The sequence below is a fragment of the Lithobates pipiens genome, unplaced genomic scaffold, assembly GCF_037356315.1.
Source record: "Lithobates pipiens isolate NorthernLeopardFrog02 unplaced genomic scaffold, aLitPip1_a1.2 Scaffold_25, whole genome shotgun sequence".
Classification (NCBI taxonomy): domain Eukaryota; kingdom Metazoa; phylum Chordata; class Amphibia; order Anura; family Ranidae; genus Lithobates; species Lithobates pipiens.
The window spans coordinates 191,969,739-191,992,238 of NW_027507787.1; the positions used below are offsets into that span (position 1 = coordinate 191,969,739).

At 42.5% G+C, this 22,500-nt stretch overlaps 1 protein-coding gene across 1 annotated transcript in view; it reads left to right on the plus strand.

Moving 5' to 3' along the window:
- Positions 1 to 5,601: 5,601 nt before the first annotated feature.
- The window catches only part of LOC143930762 (solute carrier family 2, facilitated glucose transporter member 9-like), a 107,575-nt gene continuing 90,676 nt past the window's right edge, over positions 5,602 to 22,500 (plus strand). Inside the window, exons 1-2 of the mRNA XM_077455338.1 lie at positions 5,602 to 5,854; positions 22,395 to 22,493. Of these exons, the coding sequence (XP_077311464.1) occupies positions 5,807 to 5,854; positions 22,395 to 22,493 (147 nt within the window). The 5' untranslated portion in view covers positions 5,602 to 5,806. The remainder of the gene's footprint in view (positions 5,855 to 22,394; positions 22,494 to 22,500) is intronic.

Here is a 22,500-nt window from a genome sequence, read left to right on the forward strand (position 1 = left end):
CTTTAAATTTTACGCTGTGTCGGAACCTCCATGAGTCGGATCGAGGGTCCCGTGGACTCGATCACCACAGGGATACCCACAATTGTTTCACAGGGAGGAAGAACGGGGAGATGCTAATGTAAACAAGCATCTCTGCTCCCTGTCATCAGGAGCAGAGATCAGTAACGTGTCACACGCAGCCACGCCCCCCCCACAGTTAGAAACACCAGGACACACTTAACCCCTACACTGCCACCTAGTGGTTAACCCCTTCACTGCCAGTGTCATTTACACAGGAATCAGTGCATTTGTATAGCACCGATTGCTGTATAAATGACAATGGTCACAAAAATGTGTCAAAAATGTCCGATGTGTCCGCCATAATGTCGCAGTCATGATAAAAAAAATCGCTGATCGCCGCCATTTCTAGTAAAAAAAAAATTAGTAAAAATGCCATAAAACTATCCCCTTTTTTCTAAACGCTATAACTTTTGCGCAAACCAATCAATAAACGCTTATTGCGATTTTTTTTTACCAAAAATATGTAGAAGATTATGTATCAGCCTAAACTGAGGAAAAAAAAGTTTTTTTTATATATTTTTGTAGGATATTTATTATAGCAAAATGTAAAAAATAATGAGTTTTTTCAAAATTGTCACTCTTTTTTTGTTTATAGATCAAAAAATAAAAACCACAGGGGTGATCAAATACCACCAAAAGAAAGGTCCATTTGTGGGAAAAATTATGCCAATTTTGTTTGGAAGCCACGTTGCACGGCCACACAATTGTCAGTTAAAGCAATGCAGTGCCGAATCGCAAAAAGTGGTCTGGTCTTTTGCCAGCAAAATGATTTTAGTTTTGACCTGAAAGTTAGGCAGGCCATAGACGGTGCAAATGTCTTTTCTGTGCCCATGGGTTGCACACAGTGTTGACAGGGGAATCCCTCCTGCTGAGCAATTGTCGTCTCCCAATGGGGAGAAGACAGTGATTATCGCTAGTGATATTAGCAATAAAATCCGGCAGGCTGGTTGTACCTGCCGGGCACATTCAGCCTGCCCATTAATAGTTTGAATCTTGGCCGGTTCCTGATGAACAGCTGAGATTCGATCCATGTATGGCCGGCCTTAGATCTATCTGTTTTATTATTTATGCATAAAAACTTTAATAAAAATGTAAGGAATAAAACAAAAATTGAAAATAAACAAGACTCACTTTTGATAGCCTTCAAATCATAATTAGTGGAAACGTTATCTGTTCCAGTTTTCATGTATCAAGTTCTGTAGTTGATGTCAGAGGTACATGTGACCATTGAAATAACACACCATTAAAAGTTTTCAGTAGTTACTTATTAGTGTGAGTTTGTGAATCTACATGTCTAATTGAAGGAAACCTTTCAGGACAAAAAACGAATGCTGACCTCCTGCTTAAAATCCTATTAGCGTGGTTGTTTCTGGCTCACTGACCGTGAACAAGCATATAGATTACGGGTTCTGACTTCATTTTCTGCACACATGTTCTGAATCGTGGGACTTAGAAAGTATCGAGGCCAGAAAGAGCTAGGAAAGCAGTGTTTTCTGAATCGGCATTGAGAGCCCTATATTTCTCTGATAATATGAGACCTGTATGATATAACTAAAGGCAAGACTTTTTTTGGGGGATAGAGTGGAAAGGGATTAGAACACCTGTCAGGTTTTTATTGCTGTCTGTGCCCTCATTAGGGAGATACGCTCTCTCAATTTGTCCTATTTACCAGTATCAAGAATGAAAGTGATAGACAATCCTAAATTTTGGGTTGTCACCAGAACAGGAATAGAGGGAAAATCTTCCCATGGGGACACTAGTTCTAGTGACCCTGGTGAGAACCAGGGATTCCCTAACTTTGTAGGGAATTCCTCTCACTTCCTGTTTTGGTTATAGGACAGAAAGTGAAGGGAAATCTCCCCAATGTGACACAGATGAAAAAAAACTTACAGGTTATAACCCCCCCCCCCCCCCCCATTACTCTACCCAAATGAAAAATAAAATGTTTTGCATATAATTCTATTTTATGTTACATATGTTAAAAAAACATCAACCTATAATTCTCAATTTATTTAAAGCATAAGTTCACCTTTGGAATAGAGTGGAACATGTAACATGTTCCAGCATCTGCAGCCTTCCCCCGATTCCCCCTCCCTGTGACAGCGGCTGGGGGATCCTCTCCCCACACAATTTGAAAATAGTGTGGCTGTGTGGGTAAATCCGCCCACATGGTCGCATCATTCATTCAGTTTCCAGTGAATAAAGGCCTACAAGTACCGCCAGCCATTGTGGCTGACGGCTTGTAGTTCTCAATGAACTATGAGGGCGCTAGTGCACTCTTGCAGTTCATTGATTTTTCCTACTCTCAGGTAACTGCCTGCCCATATGATGTATGGGCAGACTGCTATCCTGAGCGTCTGCAGGAGTCTGAGATTGCATCCACAATCTGCTGATTGCAATGCTCTGCAGCCTCCTAGGGGAAACAAATTATATCAGTGCATTTTTTTTACCTGTAAAAAAGTGCATTGATTATTTTTTCCAAAAGGTGAACTTATCCTTTAAGAGAAGTGAACTGAACCTGTGTTTGCATTAAAGAATAATTCTAGGTATGTGTAGCGGTACCCCCGTAGGGGCTGCTGTGTGTTGTGGTCCACCTGTCACCCTGTCCAGCCCGGCTTTCCCTCCCAGACACTCCAAGACAGAAAACAGTCCATGTGCTTGTTTTTATGTTTTATTGAGGGATTTGAACTTGGATGGGGTATAGGAAGTATGGGATGCCCAGCGAATTTGGGACGACTTATATACCCTCTTCCTCCAGCACAACTCTTACTGCAGACCAGTGGTGGCTCATTTGCAGTCTCACTGTGCCCATCAAATGCAGCCACTGTGCCCATAAATTGCAGCCATTGTGCCCATCAAACCCAGCCACTATACCATCATATGCAGCCACTTGTGCCCATCATATGCAGCCACTTGTGCCCATCAAATGCAGCCGCTTGGGCACAAGTGGCTGCATATGATGTGCTCATCATATGCAGCCACCTGTGCCCATCATGTGTAGCCACCTGTGCCCATCATATGCAGCCAATTGTGCCCATCAAACGCAGCCACTGAGCCCATCATATGCAGCCACTGTGCCCACCGCTCCCCCTTCTTGCGGCTTCTCTGGCAGCACCCCCCTGCGAGTGTGTCTCTGGCAGCCCTGAAACCACCCCCTGTGAGCACCGCTCTGGCAGCACCGAACCCCCCGCCCCTCTGTGTGCGGCTCTGGCAGAGGGGACTTACCGCAGCAGCTTCTCCCGCGTGTCTTCTCCGCTCCTCTTCCTAAGCGCCCAGCATCCAATAGGGTGGCAATCAGGAAACAGGTCTGCCGCTCTGCCTCCTGATTGGTGGGGAGGAAGGTTAGTGTGAAAATAGCAAAAATGTATTTGCTATCGTCACACAATTGGGTGGGATCAAGGCACACTCTCTGCGCCCCGAGCCCACCCTATTTTTAAGCCTATTAGAGCCTCTGGCTCTAATCAGGTGCTTCAAAAAGTGTTACCCCCTCCCACCCCGCCATAGGAATCCATGCGTCCAGTGTCCTGAAAGGGGCCAGGAATGAGGTGGAGAGGCAGGGTAGTGTTGCCACACTGACCACCTCATCCAATCAAAGCATTCTGTAAATGGCGCCCATGCTGAGCAGCCGATTTCCTGTGTTCACAATGCACCAGGCTGGCCACTCAGTACAGGACCAGGAAGCATATGGAGATCACTGGAATATTGGTGTCTACTTTTGTGATTTCCAGCTTCCAGGGGGATCAGCCAGGTATGGCATATACATTTGTGCTAACTGGATCCATGTATAAAATATACATATCCGGAATTCCACTTTAAACCTCCAGCTATGAACAGAAGTGATCCAAAGGCCCCATCACACTTATATGAACCCATAAGGGTTCATGCATTGAGGTGTGCTGCTTTAAGTCTGGCTTCACACATGTGCGGTGCGAATAACAGCTCTGGGGGAGAGAATTTGTGTTCGGAATGGAACATATCTGCTAATCAGATGCGTCCCCATTGAAGATTATGTGCCTGCAATTTGCAACGCAATGTCTAGAAAATGCACACTGTTTTTGTGCAATGCCAACTGCAGATGCAATGCACATATCTGAGCCAGACCCATTGAAAAGAAAATATTTTCAAATGTTCTGTGAATTGAATGTGGTATAAGCTGCATCCAATTCGCATATGTGTGAACCCAGCTTAAAGGGATTGTCACCTTTACCACAAAACTGCCTATGAAGATAAGGGGCATCTATAGATAAAACAACAAACTATGCAGCTCTTACTAAAGTTGAAAAATGCCCTTGCTATAGGTGTAGGCCATTTACATACCTTATAAAGCCTGACTGGATTTCTCCCAGGACGTTGTTAAGTGAGGCCTAGTGATTACTGCTCACCTCCACCATCACAGCAGTGAGCTCTCAAATGCTGAGCTCAAAGCTACTGTATCAGTGGAGAGTAAGGGCATGTGAGGGGGTTTGAATGAGAGAAAGAGCTCATTCCTGTGATAACTAGGCCTCACTTAGCAATGTCCTGGGAGTAATCCAGTCAGGCATGTAAATTGCCTACACTGATAGCAAGAGTATTATTCATCTTTAGTCATTTTTAATCTAAAAACGTCCCTTACCTGCGCAGGCAGGTTTTTTTGTAAAGGTGAACTATCCCTTTAATGTAGGCCATTCATTTCATGCGAGCTTGCTGTGCACCTTAGCACAGAAAAGAAAACATACCTGCACCATTTTTGGCTACAGTGCAGGTGTGTTGGAGTTCCAATATAAGCACAGTAACATGCAATACTGCAAAACATATTGTAGGTGTGAAGCCAGGCTACAGAAACAAAGGGGGTCAGTTACTAAAGGCAAATCCACTTTCCACTACAAGTGCAAAGTGCACTTGAAATTGCACTGAAAGTGCAGTCGCGGTAGATCCGAGGGGGACATGCAAGGAAAATAAAAAAACAGCATTTTAGCTTGCGCATGATTGGATAATAAAATCAGCAGAGCTTCCCCTCATTTGAGATCTACCCCTCGGATTTACAGCGACTGCACTTCCAAGTGCACTTGTAGTGCAAAGTGGATTTGCCTTTCGTAAATAACCCCCATAGTGTTTCTCCATGATTGGATACAACACAGGTTTACTTCAAATCAGTCAATGAGAAATTCACACCTGTTCTATATATCCTCAAACACAATATAGGTGGACATGTTTTTTTCTTACCCATAAACCATTGTTTCCCAGAATCCTTTGTGCTGCACTCACACAGTTATGTGAAAATGAGCTTTCCTAAAACAGGCATAACCACAAACATGACCTGTAGGCCTACGTGCCACATAAACATTTCCATTTGGCTGCAGATGCTCCTGGAAACATTTATTTTTTAACTTATGCAAACAAGCGCATCACCTAAAAAGAAAATTGTGTGCTCTGACATAGTATCAGAACATCTTCAGCCGAACATGTGATTTCTCCCCCCTTACACACCGCGGGTACATTTTTTTTGGCAATCCCTGTTTGACAAATTGATTAGAATTTCCTTCTTAAAAAGCCAGATCATGTGAGACTGTCCTTTTTCTGCAGCTCTCCCACCAGATAAGACTGCTTACTAAACTGGACTTATTTTCCAATGGACACAGACCTCATGTAGCCTGCACTCACAGGAACCTACTTCCATTTTACTTGTTTCTTTTTTTTAGAGTTTTGGAACTGTTCATTTTTGTCCCTTATAAATCTACAAATAATCCTCACAAGTTCTGCATTATAGATGGATAATAATAAGAAGACAGCCTTCCCGGCAAAGCATATAACTGGGGTAAGTCTCTGTAATGCTGGGGAACATAATTTTATGAATAACTGAATGTAAAGATTTCTCTGTTTAGTGTCACAAATTGTCAGCGATTTATTGAAAGCTTTATCAAGCTTTATCAAAGTTGTTGTAGCTGCTGCAAACTTGTGCAACCTGCACCAAGTTAGTTGTTTTAGGGTCGGTTCGCACTATTGCGATGGAAGACGTCGCATGTAATTCGCAGCGCACTGCTGTTCACATTACGTGCGATGTCTGTGCGGGTGCGATGTCAGCGCAAACACGTACAGGACCCTTTTTTTCAGTTCGGACCAGAATCGGATCGCATGTGTGTTCACACATATGTGATCCTATTCATGTCTGAACTGTCAGTTCGCAGTGCGGTATGCGAGCTGAAATGGGGGTGTCGTTAACATATAATGACACTCCCCAGCAGTTTGCATATGGCAGTGGGAACTGCTGTGCGTGTCGGGTGCAATGCGGGAACCCGCAGTTGATTCGCTGGGTTACATAGTAAGGTTGAATAAAGATGCCAGTCCATCCAGTTCAACCTTAGTGAACGTCGGTCCCTACCCTCAAGGAGCCCACAATCCAAGGTCCCCATTCATATACTAGGGCCAATTGACCAATTCTCACATCGTAATAGTGTGAACCGGCCCTTAGGGACAGTTCACACCAAATGCAGTTGCGTGCACTTTTTTTCATCACTAAAAATGCATGCACAGTGTTCATGTATTCCAATTGATGCACCGGAAACTGACTGCACTGGTGTGAACTAGAGCCATTGGAATACATGGAAAATGCTGTGCATGCATTTTTAGAGCCAATTCACAACACAAAAATGCACTCATAGGTTCCCAATCCGTTTTTGCTTACAGTTCACACCACACGCAGTTGCAGTGCATTTTTGATACAATTTGCTAGGTTCTAGAACAGTTCTGTGCAGAAAAAATGCAGAATGCTCTACTTCTTCTTTATTTTATTTATTTTTTATTTTTTTTGCACTGGAAACTGACTGCACTGGTGTGAAATAGAGGCATTGGAATACATGGAAAACACTGCATCTGGTGTGAATTAGCACTTAGTGCAGGAAAAAAAGCGCACGGAACTGCATCTGGTGTGAACTAGCACAATGGCAAGCCATCTAAAAACAGACACACTTTCTTTACTAAGACCAAGCTCATTCTTCACTGTTGGTCTGGCATGGATAACCTGACATTTCTAAACACATGTAAGGCTTTCAAATGGTGTAATTCACACTGTGCATTTGCACACGTTTTAGATGCGGTTGGTTTAGCTGCGTTTAGAGAAATGTAGAATTCCATGCATCCAGGGGCAGATTAGATACAGTGAATGCACATGAATTGATGTAAAGACAAGCACATCTAAATGGAGGAAAAAGTGTTCTGGCATAAAAGTTGTCTACCCTTCTGAGATCATTTCTCTTGCATTTTAAGGGTACATGGGATTGTAGGTCGCATTGGTATTAAAATAAATCAAATAACTTTATTCAAAATGAAACAGTGTAAGAATAAATTATATTTCAAATTTTAAAAACAAATTCTAAACTCGCTCAGTCATAGGACTCGAGCTATAAATGAAACAATTTATAAAAACAAAGTCCCTCCTTGATCCAAGGGTGACATAACCACATAACAGTGCCACTGACAAGGGTGGGAGGGAAGGGGAGCTCAAGCCTATGCCACCTCAGGGAAAATGTGAGCAGTTAGTCACACGGGCAGCTTTTATAACCTCCTGCACCTGTGAAGAAAATGTTGCCTCGTAACAAGCCCATATTTTTTTTTTTTTTTTGTTTAAGCAAAATATATCTTTTTATTAAAATTAAATAAATATATATATATATATATATATATATATATATAATTTTTATTTAAACTTTAATCTGTCGGCGGCCACAATCCCATGTTGTGGGCTCCTTATTGTGCCCACTGTTCATTCACACCTGTGTTTCTTGCCAATGGTGAGCAGATGTGAGAAAATCAGTGGGTGATCCTGGTGATTAGCTGCAGGAGGCAGCCCCATTGAAAGCAATGGGAGGCTGCTGGTTCCCACAGCTAATTGCAGCATGTAATCACTATGCACCAATTACCTGTGAGTTATCTGCCCTAGATGCAAACCGATCACTTGCCACATAGTGAGTACTAGGGATGGGCTCAGGCCTGTTCGGATTCTAGTCCCAAACCATCTGAGCAATCGGGACAAGAAGCCATTACTGCACACAGCCAATCATAGGCAGCCCAGTCAGGGCATGCATGTGAATGTGCAGCTCTGGGCCAGGAAATTGCCCACTGCCTATGATTGATGGTGTGCAGTGACGGCTTCCTGGCGGGATTGCTCAGCTTCGTTGGGACTAGGATCCAAAAATACCTGAGCCCATCCCTAGTGATTACATGCCAGCAGCCTCCTATTACATTCAATGAGGCTGCCTCCTGCAGCTAATTGTTGGACCCCCCACACACACACTTATTTATTTTCTTCATCTGCTTGCTGTTGGCCAGAGACACAGGTGTGAATGTGGTCTAAATAACCTAAACGCAGGAGAGCTAGTATCAATGTAACCTAAGGCCTCCTTCACACTGGCCCTCCTGTATTTATGGTATTTAAATGTAGGAGAAATAATCTGAGAAACAACTTTTACACCTCTCAGATAACTTTGGATGTTCCTACTTGGAGTGCAAATTTACATCCAATGCTATTGAACTCGTTTTTAGGTCTCGTGCACACTGTGCTTAAAAAATTTCCACTTTTACAGGCTTTTTATTTTTTTTACTGTAAAATCACCTCTATATTAGCCTATATGTCCATTTACATATAGACTATTCAAAGAGGAGCATTTACAGGCTGAAAGAAAAGCATTAAAAGGAGCTTCAAAAGAGTGGCTGAATAGCAGAAAAAAAAAAAACACTGAATGCTACATGCGTTTTGAGCATTAATGCATTCCAATGGTCAGAATATACTTAATATTCTGGCCAACTGAATCTATTAATGCTCAAACCCTTGAAAAGCCTTAACGCATGTGCAATTCACATATTAGACATTTCCATATTGAGGTTGAGCCTCAGTTTGGTTCTTATGCATTTTTCTTCTTTCAAATGCGCGGTTTAGGAATGTTGTTTTTAAGCAGCGTTCTGCTCCAGAGGTAAAAAGCAAATGTCCTGTGTGCATGAGCCTTAAATGCAGCAGGAATGCATTTCTATGAGTCTAGTTTACACCATTCATGTGCATTAAAAAAGAAAAAGAAGAGCAGCAAGGTGCATATTTTCCATGTAAATGTACCAGAACATAAACGCACTGCAAATGCATGTAAATGCAACCCAAAACATAAAAAATAAATAAAAAATCATGAGGTATGTGACCTTGCCGCCATTTGTCTCCAGGCAGGTGCACATGTTCTCTTATCTGGGAACATTTAATAAGGAATAGCTGCACAGTTGCCCATAAGATAAGCAATCAGCCAGCAACTTTGTTTTCTCTAAATTGATTGATGGCAAAATAGTTTCTATGTGTTGTTAACTTTTTACATCTTTATCCACACTTCCTTACTAAATAAACGAGAGAGGTGTTGCATTAATCTCTACGGACTTTATACTGAAGTGGCAGTAAAAAGAAGTTACATTATTTTTTTGACAACCAGAGCACGCAATTTGGGGGGGGGGGGGGGGCAATATTGGGGTCAGGCAATTTTAGGAAGGAGGGAGACAATATTGGGGGCAGGCAGTTTTAGGAAGGAGGGAGACAATATTGGGGGCAGGCAATTTTAGGAAGGGGGGAGACAATATTGGGGGCAGGCAATTTTAGGAAGGGGGGAGACAATATTGGGGGCAGGCAATTTTAGGAAGGGGGGAGACAATATTGGGGGCAGACAATTTTAGGAAGGGGGGAGACAATATTGGGGGCAGGCAATTTTAGGAAGGGGGGAGACAATATTGGGGCCAGGCAATTTTAGGCCTGACATCTTTGGTGTCTATTTCTGCGATGCAACCCCATCTTTTATTTTACCAAAAATTGGGTATGGTATTGTTTTGTGTTTGCACTAAAATTCATTTTATTATACTTTTTTTTTTTTTTTCCTTGAAAAATTTTACGCATTTGATAAACCATTGCACGAACACTGTGCAAAATAAATTGCAACTATTATCTTTTCATCATGCATGACCTCTGCTTTCAGAAAATATATAATGTTTTAGGTCATTTTCTGGCCAAAAATGCATAAAAAAAAAAAAGAAAAATGTGCTCCAGAGCAGAAGTGTTAAACAAAGTGGAGAGGCATTGTAGTAACATCACAACCTAACATCCACCAATATATAGTGATTGCTAACATAGTCAAGCTACTAAGTGATGTGGCTGTTCTGTGTGCCATAACATACTGTGGTAGCAGTGACTACACAGAGTAAGTGGCACTGTACTCTGGAAGCAGTATGGGCGACTTCTCGTCTGCTGCCGAGACAGGAATTGTATCCCAGGAATGGGTATCGGAAGGGGGGTGCTGTCGTGCTCTTAGTCATACAATACCATGATTGCTGCTGTGTTTTAAGCGCCTGTCATGTATGTTCCTCCAGGGAGGTGCACTCCAGGTCTAGCTTGTTCTTGTGCCCATGGACTTAAAGCAGAGTTCCACCCACCCACTTTCCTGGCTGTTGCTAAGGGGTGCCTTGTAATCTGCCTTTTCCTCTATCTGGCACCTGACGCCATTTCCCTCCGCGCCCGTGCTCGCTAGTGCTTCTGGGAGATGTGCGCCATCATTTCCCAGGAGTCGTGGGCAGCGGCGAGGGCTTGGTTGCTCTTCACAGCTGGGTGGGCACTTCCAATGCCGCCGTCCATTGTGGCAACTTCAGAAGTGTACGGTGCTGCAAGCCGTACCTCATGCACGAGAACGGGCGGTGCATGCTGATCGCTCAGCTGCACCTAAGATGGTGCTTGTGGGCTTCTCGTGCCCACAAGCAATATAGAAAGTGCCAGGAAAGAGGAATATAAGATATCTTCCTCTATGAAATCGGCAATCGAGCTTTGATACATCCCAGAAAGGAGAGTGATATAAAAAAGAAGTTTTAAACGAACAATATTCATCAAAATTTTTTTAAATTAACAGTTGGAACTCCGCTCTAAACCAAACTTCTCCCTCAACACATGCACGGTAGGGGACGGTCATAACCTAAGGACAAAAAAATCCCTCTTACAATGTGACAATGTTTTGTCCCTATCTTCCAGTTGTGCTCTTGCACATGGCATCTGATAAAGGTTAACCCTACACGATTGTCTGGCATATGACAATAAAGACTTTTTTTCAGTAAGCATTCTGTTGGTTTCGGTGTACGACCATTTCTTCATCTGATAAAGGTTACATGGCCTCTCATGGTTACAAGTGGCCATTTCAACACACATTACACTGGCACAGATCACTGTTATCACCATCATCGAACCCACACTAAGAAATACCACGCAGCCATCACTGAAGTGCATGTAGACAGGAAGTGACTGCAAAGAGTTTTCAGAAAATCAGCTGTTAGGGATGGGAAAAAACTGTAAAAGGGCAACAGTGCTTTAGCAAAATACACAATGGTGGCTCGTAGCGCAGGGGTGCCACCCCCCCAATCCATGCGGGTTGCTGGACGCATTGATTTCAATGGAGTTTTTTTTTTGTGTGGCAATAGCGAATTAATATTCACTATTGTCTTCCTGATTCTCCTCCCCGGCCAATCAGGAAGCAGGTCCGGAGACCCGATTGGCCAGGGAGTCTTAGGACTCCCAGCCAATCGGGTCTCAAAAGCCACTTCCTGTTTGGCCGGGTGAAGAAGCCCTGTCTTTTCCCACGGCTGGAGCGAGGAGCAGCAGCCCTACCCCTCATCCTCAATGATGGTTTTCCGCCCCCCCCCCCCCCCCCCAAAAAAAAAAAAATAAATAAATATTGAGCACCAGCTGCCATTGATACACATAATTTAGATGAACTTTACTTATACGTTAAGGTTGTATTAGGGTGTTTGTGAATAGATATGCTGTTGTGTATTTTGTTATGGCTCAGCGAGAATTGACCCATCATGCCCTAAATGCAGATACATTCAGGCTGCCTAATGCTATTTCTGTTTTAAACAAACCTTTATTGGAAAAAAATTTAAACAGCTGGTGGATTTAGAACTATAATGTACTTCCTTATAAAATACATGTGATGAGCGGAGTGGATGTACCAGAGTTAGTGTATAATGAAATTACTGTACTCGGAATAGAAAACGTGCTGTCGCTGATGAGAACCAAGCTGGTATTTGCTCCCATTTATTGTACTATTTCCTATCCAATAAACTCCCATCAAGGACGTTCACATACACTATATTGTCAAAAGTATTGGGACACACATGAACTTTAATGGCATCTCAGTCTTAGTGCTTAGGGTTCAATATTACGTTGGTCCACCCTTTGCAGCTATAACAGCTTCAACTCTTCTGGGAAAACTGTCTACAGGGTTTAGGAGTGTGTCTACAGTGAGGGGAAAAAAAGAATTTGATTCCCTGCTGATTTTGTACACCCACTGACAAATGATCAGCCTATAATTTTAATTTATATAGGTTTATTTTAACAGTGAGAGACAGAATAACAAAAATATCCAGCAAAACACATTTCAAAAAGTTATGAATTTATTTGCATTTTAATGAGTGAAATAAGTATTTGACCCCTTCCCAAAACATGACTTAATATTTGGTGGCAAAACCCTTGTTGGCAATCAGAGGTCAGATGTTTCTTGTAGTTGGCCCCCAGGTTTGCACACATCTCAGGAGGGATTTTTTCCTACTTCTCTTTGCAGATCCTCTCCAAGTCATTAAAGTTTCGAGGCTGATGTTTGGTAACTTGAACCTTCAGCTTCCTCCACATATTTTCCATGGGATTACACAGCGAGTTGAGTTGATGCCAACAAGCTAGATTTTGGTCTCATCTGACCACAACGCTTTCACCCAGTTCTCCTCTGAATCATTCAGATGTTCATTAGCACATTTCTGATGGGCCTGTGCTTTCCTGAGCAGGGGGGCCTTACAAGTGCTGCAAGATTTTAGTCCTTCAAGGCGTAGTGTGCTACAAAATGTTTTCTTGTCCCAGCTGTTTTGAGATCATTGACAAGATTCTCCCGTGTAGTTCTGGGCTGGTTCCTCACCATTCTCGTGATCATTGAAACTCCACGAGGTGAGATCTTGCATGAAGCCCCAGACTAAGCCCTTGTACACACAGTCGGAGATTCCGTCAGAATGTGTCCGATCGGAGCGTTTTGTCGGATATTCCGACTGTGTGTGGTCTGCATCGGACTGTTTCCGTCGGAATATCCGTCGGACCAAATTTTCCAACTTGCCGGAAATATTTTCTGACAAAATTCTCCAATCGGACAAACTCCGATCATGTGTACAGAATTCCGATCGGACAAAGTGCCACGCATGCTCAGATCAAATTCCTACACCAAAGCTATTGGCTACTAGCATGAACATAGTCCCATCATAACGAAATAACGTCATCAAGTCGGATTTTCCGACAACTTTGTCCGACCGTGTGTATACAACAGTTTCAGACAAAATCAGACGGATTTGGTTGTCGGAATCTCTGACCGTGTGTACAAGGGCTTAGGGAGATTGACAGTTATTTTGTGTTTCCACCATTTGCAAATAATCGCACTAATTGTTGTCACCTTTCACCAAGCTGCTTTGCGATGGTCTTGTAGCCCATTCCAGCCCTGTGTAGGTCTACAATCTTGTCCCTGACATCCTTGGACAGATCTTTGGTCTTGGCAAAGGTGGAGAGATTGGAATCTGATTACTTCTGTGGACAGGTGTCTTTTTATACAGGTAACAAGCTGAGATTAAGAGCACTCCCTTTAAGAGAGCTCATTGCCTGTATAGAAGACACCTGTGAGCCAGAAATCTTTCTGATTTGATGGGAGATAAATTGCTTATTTCACTCAATAAAATTCAAATCCATTTATAACTTTTTTGAAATGTGTTTTCTGGATATTTTTGTTCTGTCACTCACTGTCAAAATAAACCTACCATTACATTTTATAGACCTATAATTTCTTTGTCCGTGGAAAAACGTACAAAATCAGCAGCTTATCAAATACTTTTTTTTTTCCCCCTCGCTATAATGTATAACGTCTTAGTCTAAAAATTGTCCATTCTGCACATACTGCCCACCATTACAGTATGTCCTTCATTAACTGGCCACATCCATATCTTGCACATACTGTCCACTGTTATGCTCTACACTCTCTTGTCCTGAACATACTGGTCACCGCAATATCCTCCGCAACCCTTGCTTGCACATACTGGACTGCCCTTTGTCACCCTCTGAATTTAACCAGCACATACTGGTTGCTGTTGTTCCCTACACACTACTCTCCTGCAAATACTTGTCAATATATTTTTCAAACTCCTCTCTTGTACATAGTGCCAACTAATATGTATTCATATTCTGTATTTCTCTCCTGGCACATCAATACATTCTACTATTATACTTCTATCTTGCACATACTGCCTGCCATTATATTCTCCACACTATCCTGCACATATTGCCCGCTGCCATACCCACCACATTACTTTCTTGCATATACCGGCTGCTGTCATATTCTCTGACCTCTCATTCCTTTACTGTCAGCCACTATATCCTTCACACTGCTGTTGTGCACATACTGGCCACAGCCATACCCTTTGCACCTCTTGCTTGTACATTAGCTGTTATATCCTCCGCACTCTTGTCCTGCACATACTGATCACCGCCATAACCTCTGCATTCCTTGCATATACTTCTGACCATTGTCATAACCTTTACATTTCTCTCCTGTACATTACTACCTGCTGATATATATCCTAGACTCCTCTCTTGCACATACTACCCATTGATATACACTATAGTACCAAAAGTAGTGGTACACCTGTCTTTACAGGCACATGAACTTTAATGGCATCCCAGTCTTAGTCCGTAGGGTTCAGTATTGAGTTGGCCCACCCTTTCCAGCTATAACAGCTTCAACTCTTAGGAAGGCTGTCCACTAGGTTTAGGAGTGTGTCTTTTGGAATGTTTTTAATCATTTTTTCTAGAAGCACATTTTGTGAGGTTAGACACTGATATGGACAAGAAGGCCTGGTACGCAGTCGCTCTAATTCATTCCAAAAGTGTTCTATCAGGTTGAGGTCAGGACTCTGTGAAGGCCAGTTAAGTTCCACCCCAAACTGGTTCATCCATGTCTTTATGGACCTTGCTTTGTGCACTGGTCCAAATCATTTGGTGGAGGGGGGATTATGGTGTGGGGTTATTTTTCAGGGGTTGGGCTTGGCCCCTTTTCCAGTGAAAGGAACTCTTAAGGAGTCTGTATACCAAGACATTTTGAACAATTTCATGCTCCTAACTTTGTGAGAACAGTTTGGGGGAGGCTCATTCCTATTCCAACATGCACAAAGTAAGGTCCATGAAGACCTGGGTGAGCACGTTTTGTAGTGGAGGAACGTGACTGACCTCAACCTGATGGAACACCTTTGGGGTGAATTAGAGCAGAGACTGAGAGCCAGGCCTTCTCATCCACAAGAATGGTCAAACATTCCCATAGACACGCTTCTAAACCTTGTGGACAGCCTTCCCAGAAGAGTTGATGCTGTTATAGCTGCAAAGGGTGAGCCAACTCCATATTGAACCATATAGACTGGGATGCCATTAAAGTCCATATGCGTGTAAAGGCAGGCATCCCAAAATGTTTGGTAATCTAGTATATTTGGCACACCTCACCTGCAAATACTGCCAGCCAATATACAGTGCTCATCATTTCTTGCACATACTCTATACTGTAATACCCTCCTTACTGCTTGCTTCTACATTTACCACTTACCCCTGAAGGGGACACTGCTTTCTTAGAACCCCTGTTCCCAATGCCCACAACTTTCTAAGCAGCACCATGCTCTGACACACCAGGGCTGAAGGGTGGATATTTATTGCACAATAGTTAAACAATCAAAGAATGGAGAATGACCATAAACAAATATGTGAAACGGTTGCAAAATAACTTGTGCCATTGCTAATAAACAGGTGGACTAGGGACCAAACCCTTATCCCTATACCATAACTCCCAACAGTCCCCAATTTCTAACAAAGTCCCTCTTTCTTCCTCATTTGTCCTTCATTTTGGTCTGAGCTATATAGTTCTATATAAAATGCACTATTTATCTTTCAAAAAGTGTTTCCCAGTGCTAAACCTGTCATCCAATTTCTAAATTGTTGCATTTGTAAATTTCAGAAGCTGATATAAAGAAATGTGTCAAAAAGCACTGCACTTTTTGCTACATTTTTTTGCTTATGTGCCTAATATCTGGGTTATAGTGCTCAGCTGCTGTATCTTATTTTTGTTTATCATAGCACAAATATTTATTCCACCTTTTATTTAGTATAAAGAAATAGTAGTGGTAAAAAACAAAAAAAAAAAATGTTTTTCTGGTGTACTTCTCCTTTAAGGGGTGTGGCAGGAGTGTGCCCTATGGCTACATACTTTTGCTAATATTTGTCCCTCATTACTATCTCAAAAAGTTGTGAGGTTTCGGGTAAGTTTATACTATGGGAAGCCCTGTCTAAGGGGCAATGCTAGGACAATGGTCTGGCAGTCTTTAGCAAACCCTCCCCTAATGGCCAGTGCACTAGGCCCCAAACCTTGAGATTAAGCTCCTCCAAACCTGGGTGCTGGTGCCTGAATAAGAAATACTGTCCCTTTTTTAAGCAATGCATGGTAGGGTATTCTAGGGTCATGACCTGTCTCCTCCAGCTTACTGTCTGGGGCTCAACAATGTCAGCTGCAGCAACACGCAGGCAGGTTGCCCGCTGTGTTTAGTTGGCTAGCTTGGCTGCCTAGGTCAGGGGGAAGAGGTTAATGTTTTTGCCGCCTTCCCTGGTCGTGGTCACAGGCTTTGTTGGGTCCGGTCTCTCTTCCAGTGATCTTTAAAAGAGAATAAGTTTGGGTCAGAACAGGAACTGAGGCTTGCTGGGACCTGTGGTTCACCTCAGGAGCACTGACTCATTGGGACCCCTGTGACTTGGACACCTCCAATTAGGATTTTCCAATTTCGGACTACACCCTAAAGTAGTTTACCTGTACGGTTAGCTGCAACTAGAGTTTGTTAGGGGAAGGACGTTTTACTCTGTTGCATATGTTATGCTAAATTTTCAGTAAAGTTGTTTCAACTGCCATGAGTCTGGTCTGAAGTTATACAAGTGGTGCATATTTGGTAACACCATTGCAAAAGGTTAACTCCTCAAGGCAAAGCGGAGGTAGCTTCCATGGGTACCTGGTTGGGTGAAAGGTCGTTCGGTAGCGAGGGAGCCGGTGTGCTGACTTCCTCCGTAGCTGTCTGTCTCTTCTGGTCTCTGAGCGCATACTAACATTACAGAGTTAAGACCTCAGGCACAAGAAGGAATGAGTTAACGAGCTTGCATGTGGTCCACTATGTGCTCAGCAGGACTTCATTTTGTTACTGGGAGTGAGGTAATAGAGTTACACTGGACTAGTGGAGTAGATGCAGGATCTGCACATTCCTCCATATGTGACATACATCAGTTACAAGTGTGTGGTGTCATGGAACAAAACATTTTACACGTGAACTCTGTTTATTATTGTTGCACACAAGTGTCTCACCTCTGAGTTGGGGACTGCCTTAATGTTCGTAGTGAGCACACCTTCGGGTAAGGTTACCGGTAGTGGTACCCCCGTAGGGGCTTCTGGATATTGTGGTCCACCTGTCACCCTGCCCAGCCCGGAATTCCCTTCCCAGTCACTCTTGAGACAATGAACAGTCCGCATGCTTGTTTTGTATTTTATTGAGGGATTTTGAACTTGGATAGGGTAAGGGAATATATGGGGATGCACAAAGTCAATAATAGAATCCATAAAATTATCAGATGGAACCTCTATTTACACTTTTAGAGTTCTGGTCTCCTCCAGCACAACACTTTATGTGTAGACTGTTCCTCTCTCTTTTGTATAATACTTGGTTACTAGTACAGCTAGCACATGGTTAGGCCTGACCCTGGTTCCAGCCAGGCCTTAGCAACTACCATTTGCAGGCAGGGACTGCAGACCCCATTAGTGTAGCAACAAAAATAGGAAAGTCTTTAGTGCTAGCTGACCTTGGTGGACTACTGCTCCCAGTCAGTCTTCTTCAGGCCCTGCCAGCCCTCCTGGTTGCAGCTGCCCAACTCCACTGCCCATGACATCAGTCTGTCCCGCTGGCTCTACTTCCATCTCAGACTGCATTGTGCCTGTCACTCACCAGCCCTCCTGGCTGCACTCCGGTGGATCCCTCCTGGAGAGTTGCTTGGCAACACTAAAGTAGAGGGTGCTAGATACCCAACGCAAATGGGCACAGTAGACCTCGCCCACAGATGTCCTCTTCTCAAACCAGGAAATGTCCACCACTCAGCCTCTCTGCATCCCCTACGCTGCAACAAAACAACCTGACAGCAGCCTGCTACACTGTGTAACTGTTACACCACATCCCCAGTTCTTGGAATAGATCTTCCTTTTTCTCCCACAGAGCTGTAGTAATGCTGGGATGTGGAGTCCCTAAAGGCAATCTGTGATACAGGTTCAGTGTGTCTGGGGCATTTCCCCCACAAGTTACTCCCAGCAGGTTCTTTCCTTCCAACAATCCACAGCAGCTCAATTTCTTCTTCTTTTTTGTGATCCGGGGTGGTTGGCATGTCTTTCCTCCACCTCTCTCTGTTGCTGCATAAAGTCCTACAAAGACTTGTTCTCTGTCCCTCGCTCCTCACTGGCAGGACAGGAGAGAATAGCTGCAGCGCTGGCTGTGTGTGAGTGGCTGCAGAATGTGTGACACTGTCAGTGACAGCCTGGTCTGTGTAGCTGTAGTCCACGTTTCACCTTGACTGGGTTTACACACAAGATATAAAAAGTAAACCGCGCTATTCAGAAAATTAAAAAAAAAATGTAAATAAATTCCCTACAAGCAGCAACCCCAATCGTAATACTCCGATATAGTAGACTAGATAAGTGAAAAGAATGAGCTGCGCTAAAAAAAACAAAAAACGAAACTCTACTCAAAAAAAACTCAAATCACACACATATTGAGAAAATCAATACTCCCAAAGGAAAATAGTGACAAAAAAGGATGCAAAAATAGCTTAAGAAATTTAAATAAATTATATCAGTGAGTAATATCTTAAGCGTATAAGTGACAGTTAATAATCACCAGTGCCAATGGTATAATTGGCATAAATTTATATATCCCTTGTATATAAAAATCGCATAAATTGTTATTGAAAGCACACAGCACCAACTTATTATAATGAATATACAAAAAAAACTAAAAAAGAAATTGAATAGGAATAAAGTCAATAAAAGTCCCAGAAAAATAATCAAAAGATGGTGATGATTCTTTCAAAGTGAAGATATGGAGTTGACACCCACAATATTCTGTGTTAAAAGAGATCCAAGAAATCACCTCCACCAGTGAAAGGGGGCCACTTACCAGAATTTTAGATCTCAGTGTCAGTGAGATCAACAAGGCAAAAGCACAGGAGTTCTGGATGAGCCGTTACATGAGCCACACTACCTTTATCCTTGATGTAAACCTCCAGACGCGGAACGAAGGCGTCATGTGTCATATGAAGAAGCAGAAAGGCACTCGCATAGCGTAAAAACTCTTACTTTAATGGATAATAAAAAAAATAATATTGCACTCCCATGTATCAAAAAGGAAATGATCGTGTAAATAGAAAACGAGCCGGCCGGCTCTCATGTGCCGCCTGCACTTCCGGGTTGGGCGTAGAACGCGGTGATGTCAGCACGCCGTACTTATACGCTTAAGATATTACTCACTGATATATAATTTATTTAAATTTCTTAAGCTATTTTTGCATCCTTTTTTGTCACTATTTTCCTTTGGGAGTATTGATTTTCTCAATATGTGTGTGATTTGAGTTTTTTTGAGTAGAGTTTAGTTTTTTGGGTTTACACACACATTGGCTGCTATCATATTCTCTGAACTCCTTTCCTGTGCATACTGTCCACCATTAAATCCTCCTCATTTAATGTAAGCACACACTGACCAATGGCCACAGCTATAACTTTCAAGTTACTGCCTGCTGTCATCCTCTTCTCCTGCACTTACTACCTATTGATACATATCCTGTACTCCTCTCCTGCACATATTGGCCATCATCATTCCCTATGTACTATTTTCTTGAACATTGCTGGCCACTGTCTTACCCTCTGCACTGCTCTCCTGCATATACTCATACCTCCCATCTTTCTGCGATGGGAATGAGGGACACCTAAAAGTAAAAAAGCAAAAGTATGTAGGCGTAGGACACCCCCCTCCCCTCCCCCCTTTTTTTTTTTTTTTTTTTCCTTTATTGGCTTTTGGAATTTACAGACACAACTCTTTAGAAATCGGATGAAAGGTTTAGCATTGTAAAACACTGATACATAGATAAATAGTGCATTTTATATACAACTATATAAATCGGAACAAAAATGAGGGACAATTGAGGAGGAAGGGATGGTCCCTCAAAATCAGGGACAGTTGGGAGCTATGCATACTGCATGCTAAAACACTTTTTTTGCATTGTTTCCAATATCCAAACCTTGTCCATTCTGGAACAGTTACACTTTTTGCTGGCCTGTATATTATATTATATATTTTTTTTCAGGCTTTTATAATCTAAATATTGAATATTGCATATCATTTTCTATTTTCTACTATCCAGCCAGTAGGCTTATATCTTGGATCATTTTTATGCATCTACATACGTTGCTTCCTCCCAATGAAAAATAGCCTAATGTTAACAGGACTTAGTAGCTCAAGCTGAAGCTTGCACAAATATTTGTTTTATTGTGAACCCTGGAAAGAACTGGGAGCTACCATCAACAACTTTATTTTTAAAGGTACAGGCTCTGAGGCTGTTTATGACCCTGATGCTGATTCCAGTACTTGATGGGTCACTGACCATTCCTAAATAGCAGCAAGGGTCACCTGTGACATGCTAGAAAGTATTTTTTCAAAGAGTGGTGATGCTGGCTCCACTACCTAGTTAGTGGGTCACTGATTTGAAAGAAGCTCCCCATAACTCCCCTTTCTTCATGTTTTATTCTAGGTCAATTAGGATAATGACCCTAAAGCCTATCCCCTTAACAGAGTCAATAATGATAGGTCTGCTGTTCTGTCTCTACAGGTGCTAAGTGGTTAGAAGCAGGGAACTGACCTCTGTGGAAAGTGGTTACTATAATAAATTCTCATTCCTGCCTCATAAAGATTTTGGCCAGTGTTACTTCTTCCTTGCATGACAGAAATGATGATTGCCCTCTGTATAGTAGGAGGCTGTAGTTGCTGTTTGGGCATTTACCAGAGCACAATGGGAGGCAAAAGATATAACGGCTTTAGTGCTTTATTGGCTGGCCTGTGCTCCAGGTGCCTGGACACCACAATGCCGTTCTTAGAGGGAACCTGGTCACATCAAACATACCAAAAATGATCATATTTGTTGTCAACTGTTTTTGCTGCCCAAGTCAATTGCCTCTTTCTGCAAAGTTTTTCAAGTCGCTGTTCCAAACTATGGTTCCCCATTAATACTAGAGAGGAACCAAATGTGTACACAATATGACCACTCAGGACAGCATACGTCCCATGACTTTAATAAACTTGCGAGATCAGCTCAGCTAAATTGAGCATTTTTATTGTCAAAGCAGATAGGAGGGGAGCTAGAAAGTAACCCAACTGATGTCCCTCCCGGGAACTGTTGGCTGGCAATTGCTGCTTGCCAACAAACACCTACAAATGCTGTCCAGTTTGGCTGAAAATGGTTGTATTTGCTGACAGCAAAAATATTGTTATACAATGTTATGCATAAATGTAATATGTCATTCGTTCTTGCCTTATCCTGGCAGAGCAGTGGCAAACCATTTTGGACAACTGATCTTTTTAATGTTGTTTGACAATGGATAGGGTTGCATAGTGGATGTACAATTGTTTTGCAGATGTGACTGTGGCCATCAGTTTCAGATGATCATCCTCTCATGTCCCTGGTTGGTCAAACAATGCTTTAGGGAACTCTAATAAAACATTAAGACCACCCCCCCCCCCCCCCCCATCAAAATAATATCACAGCCCACCCACAGTTGCCCAAATTCTGCAAATGGACTGACGCTTTTAAGCGTGAAGGCTACAGGAACACAGTTCTAAATTGCCGTAACCCTGTTTTTTCACCGCTATCACTACCGTGTGAGGGCTCTTCCTCAGATCGCCTTTTACATCTCTTATTCTCAGCAGTTTTATTGTATTATGGAGAAAGCCAGTCTTGCTCCTGCTTTTGTAATAGATATAGATATTTGGTTTATTTAAGGGTTAGTGTCCCATGCAGATAATCTGGGAAAGCTCCACATTTTTCCTAAAATGTATCTGCTTTTTATCTTTTGCCCTTCATGTGTGATGTGTTTCATGCTAGATACGTAGTTCTTGTTTTATCTATGTATTCATTTATCTAACACATATATTTTTCATTCCTATAGAACTTAACATTTCCTTTGCTGGCTGTCTCCCTGCTCTCCTCTTTTGGGTCTTCTATGTTGTATGGCTACAACCTAGCAGTGGTAAATTCTCCCTCTGAGGTAAGTA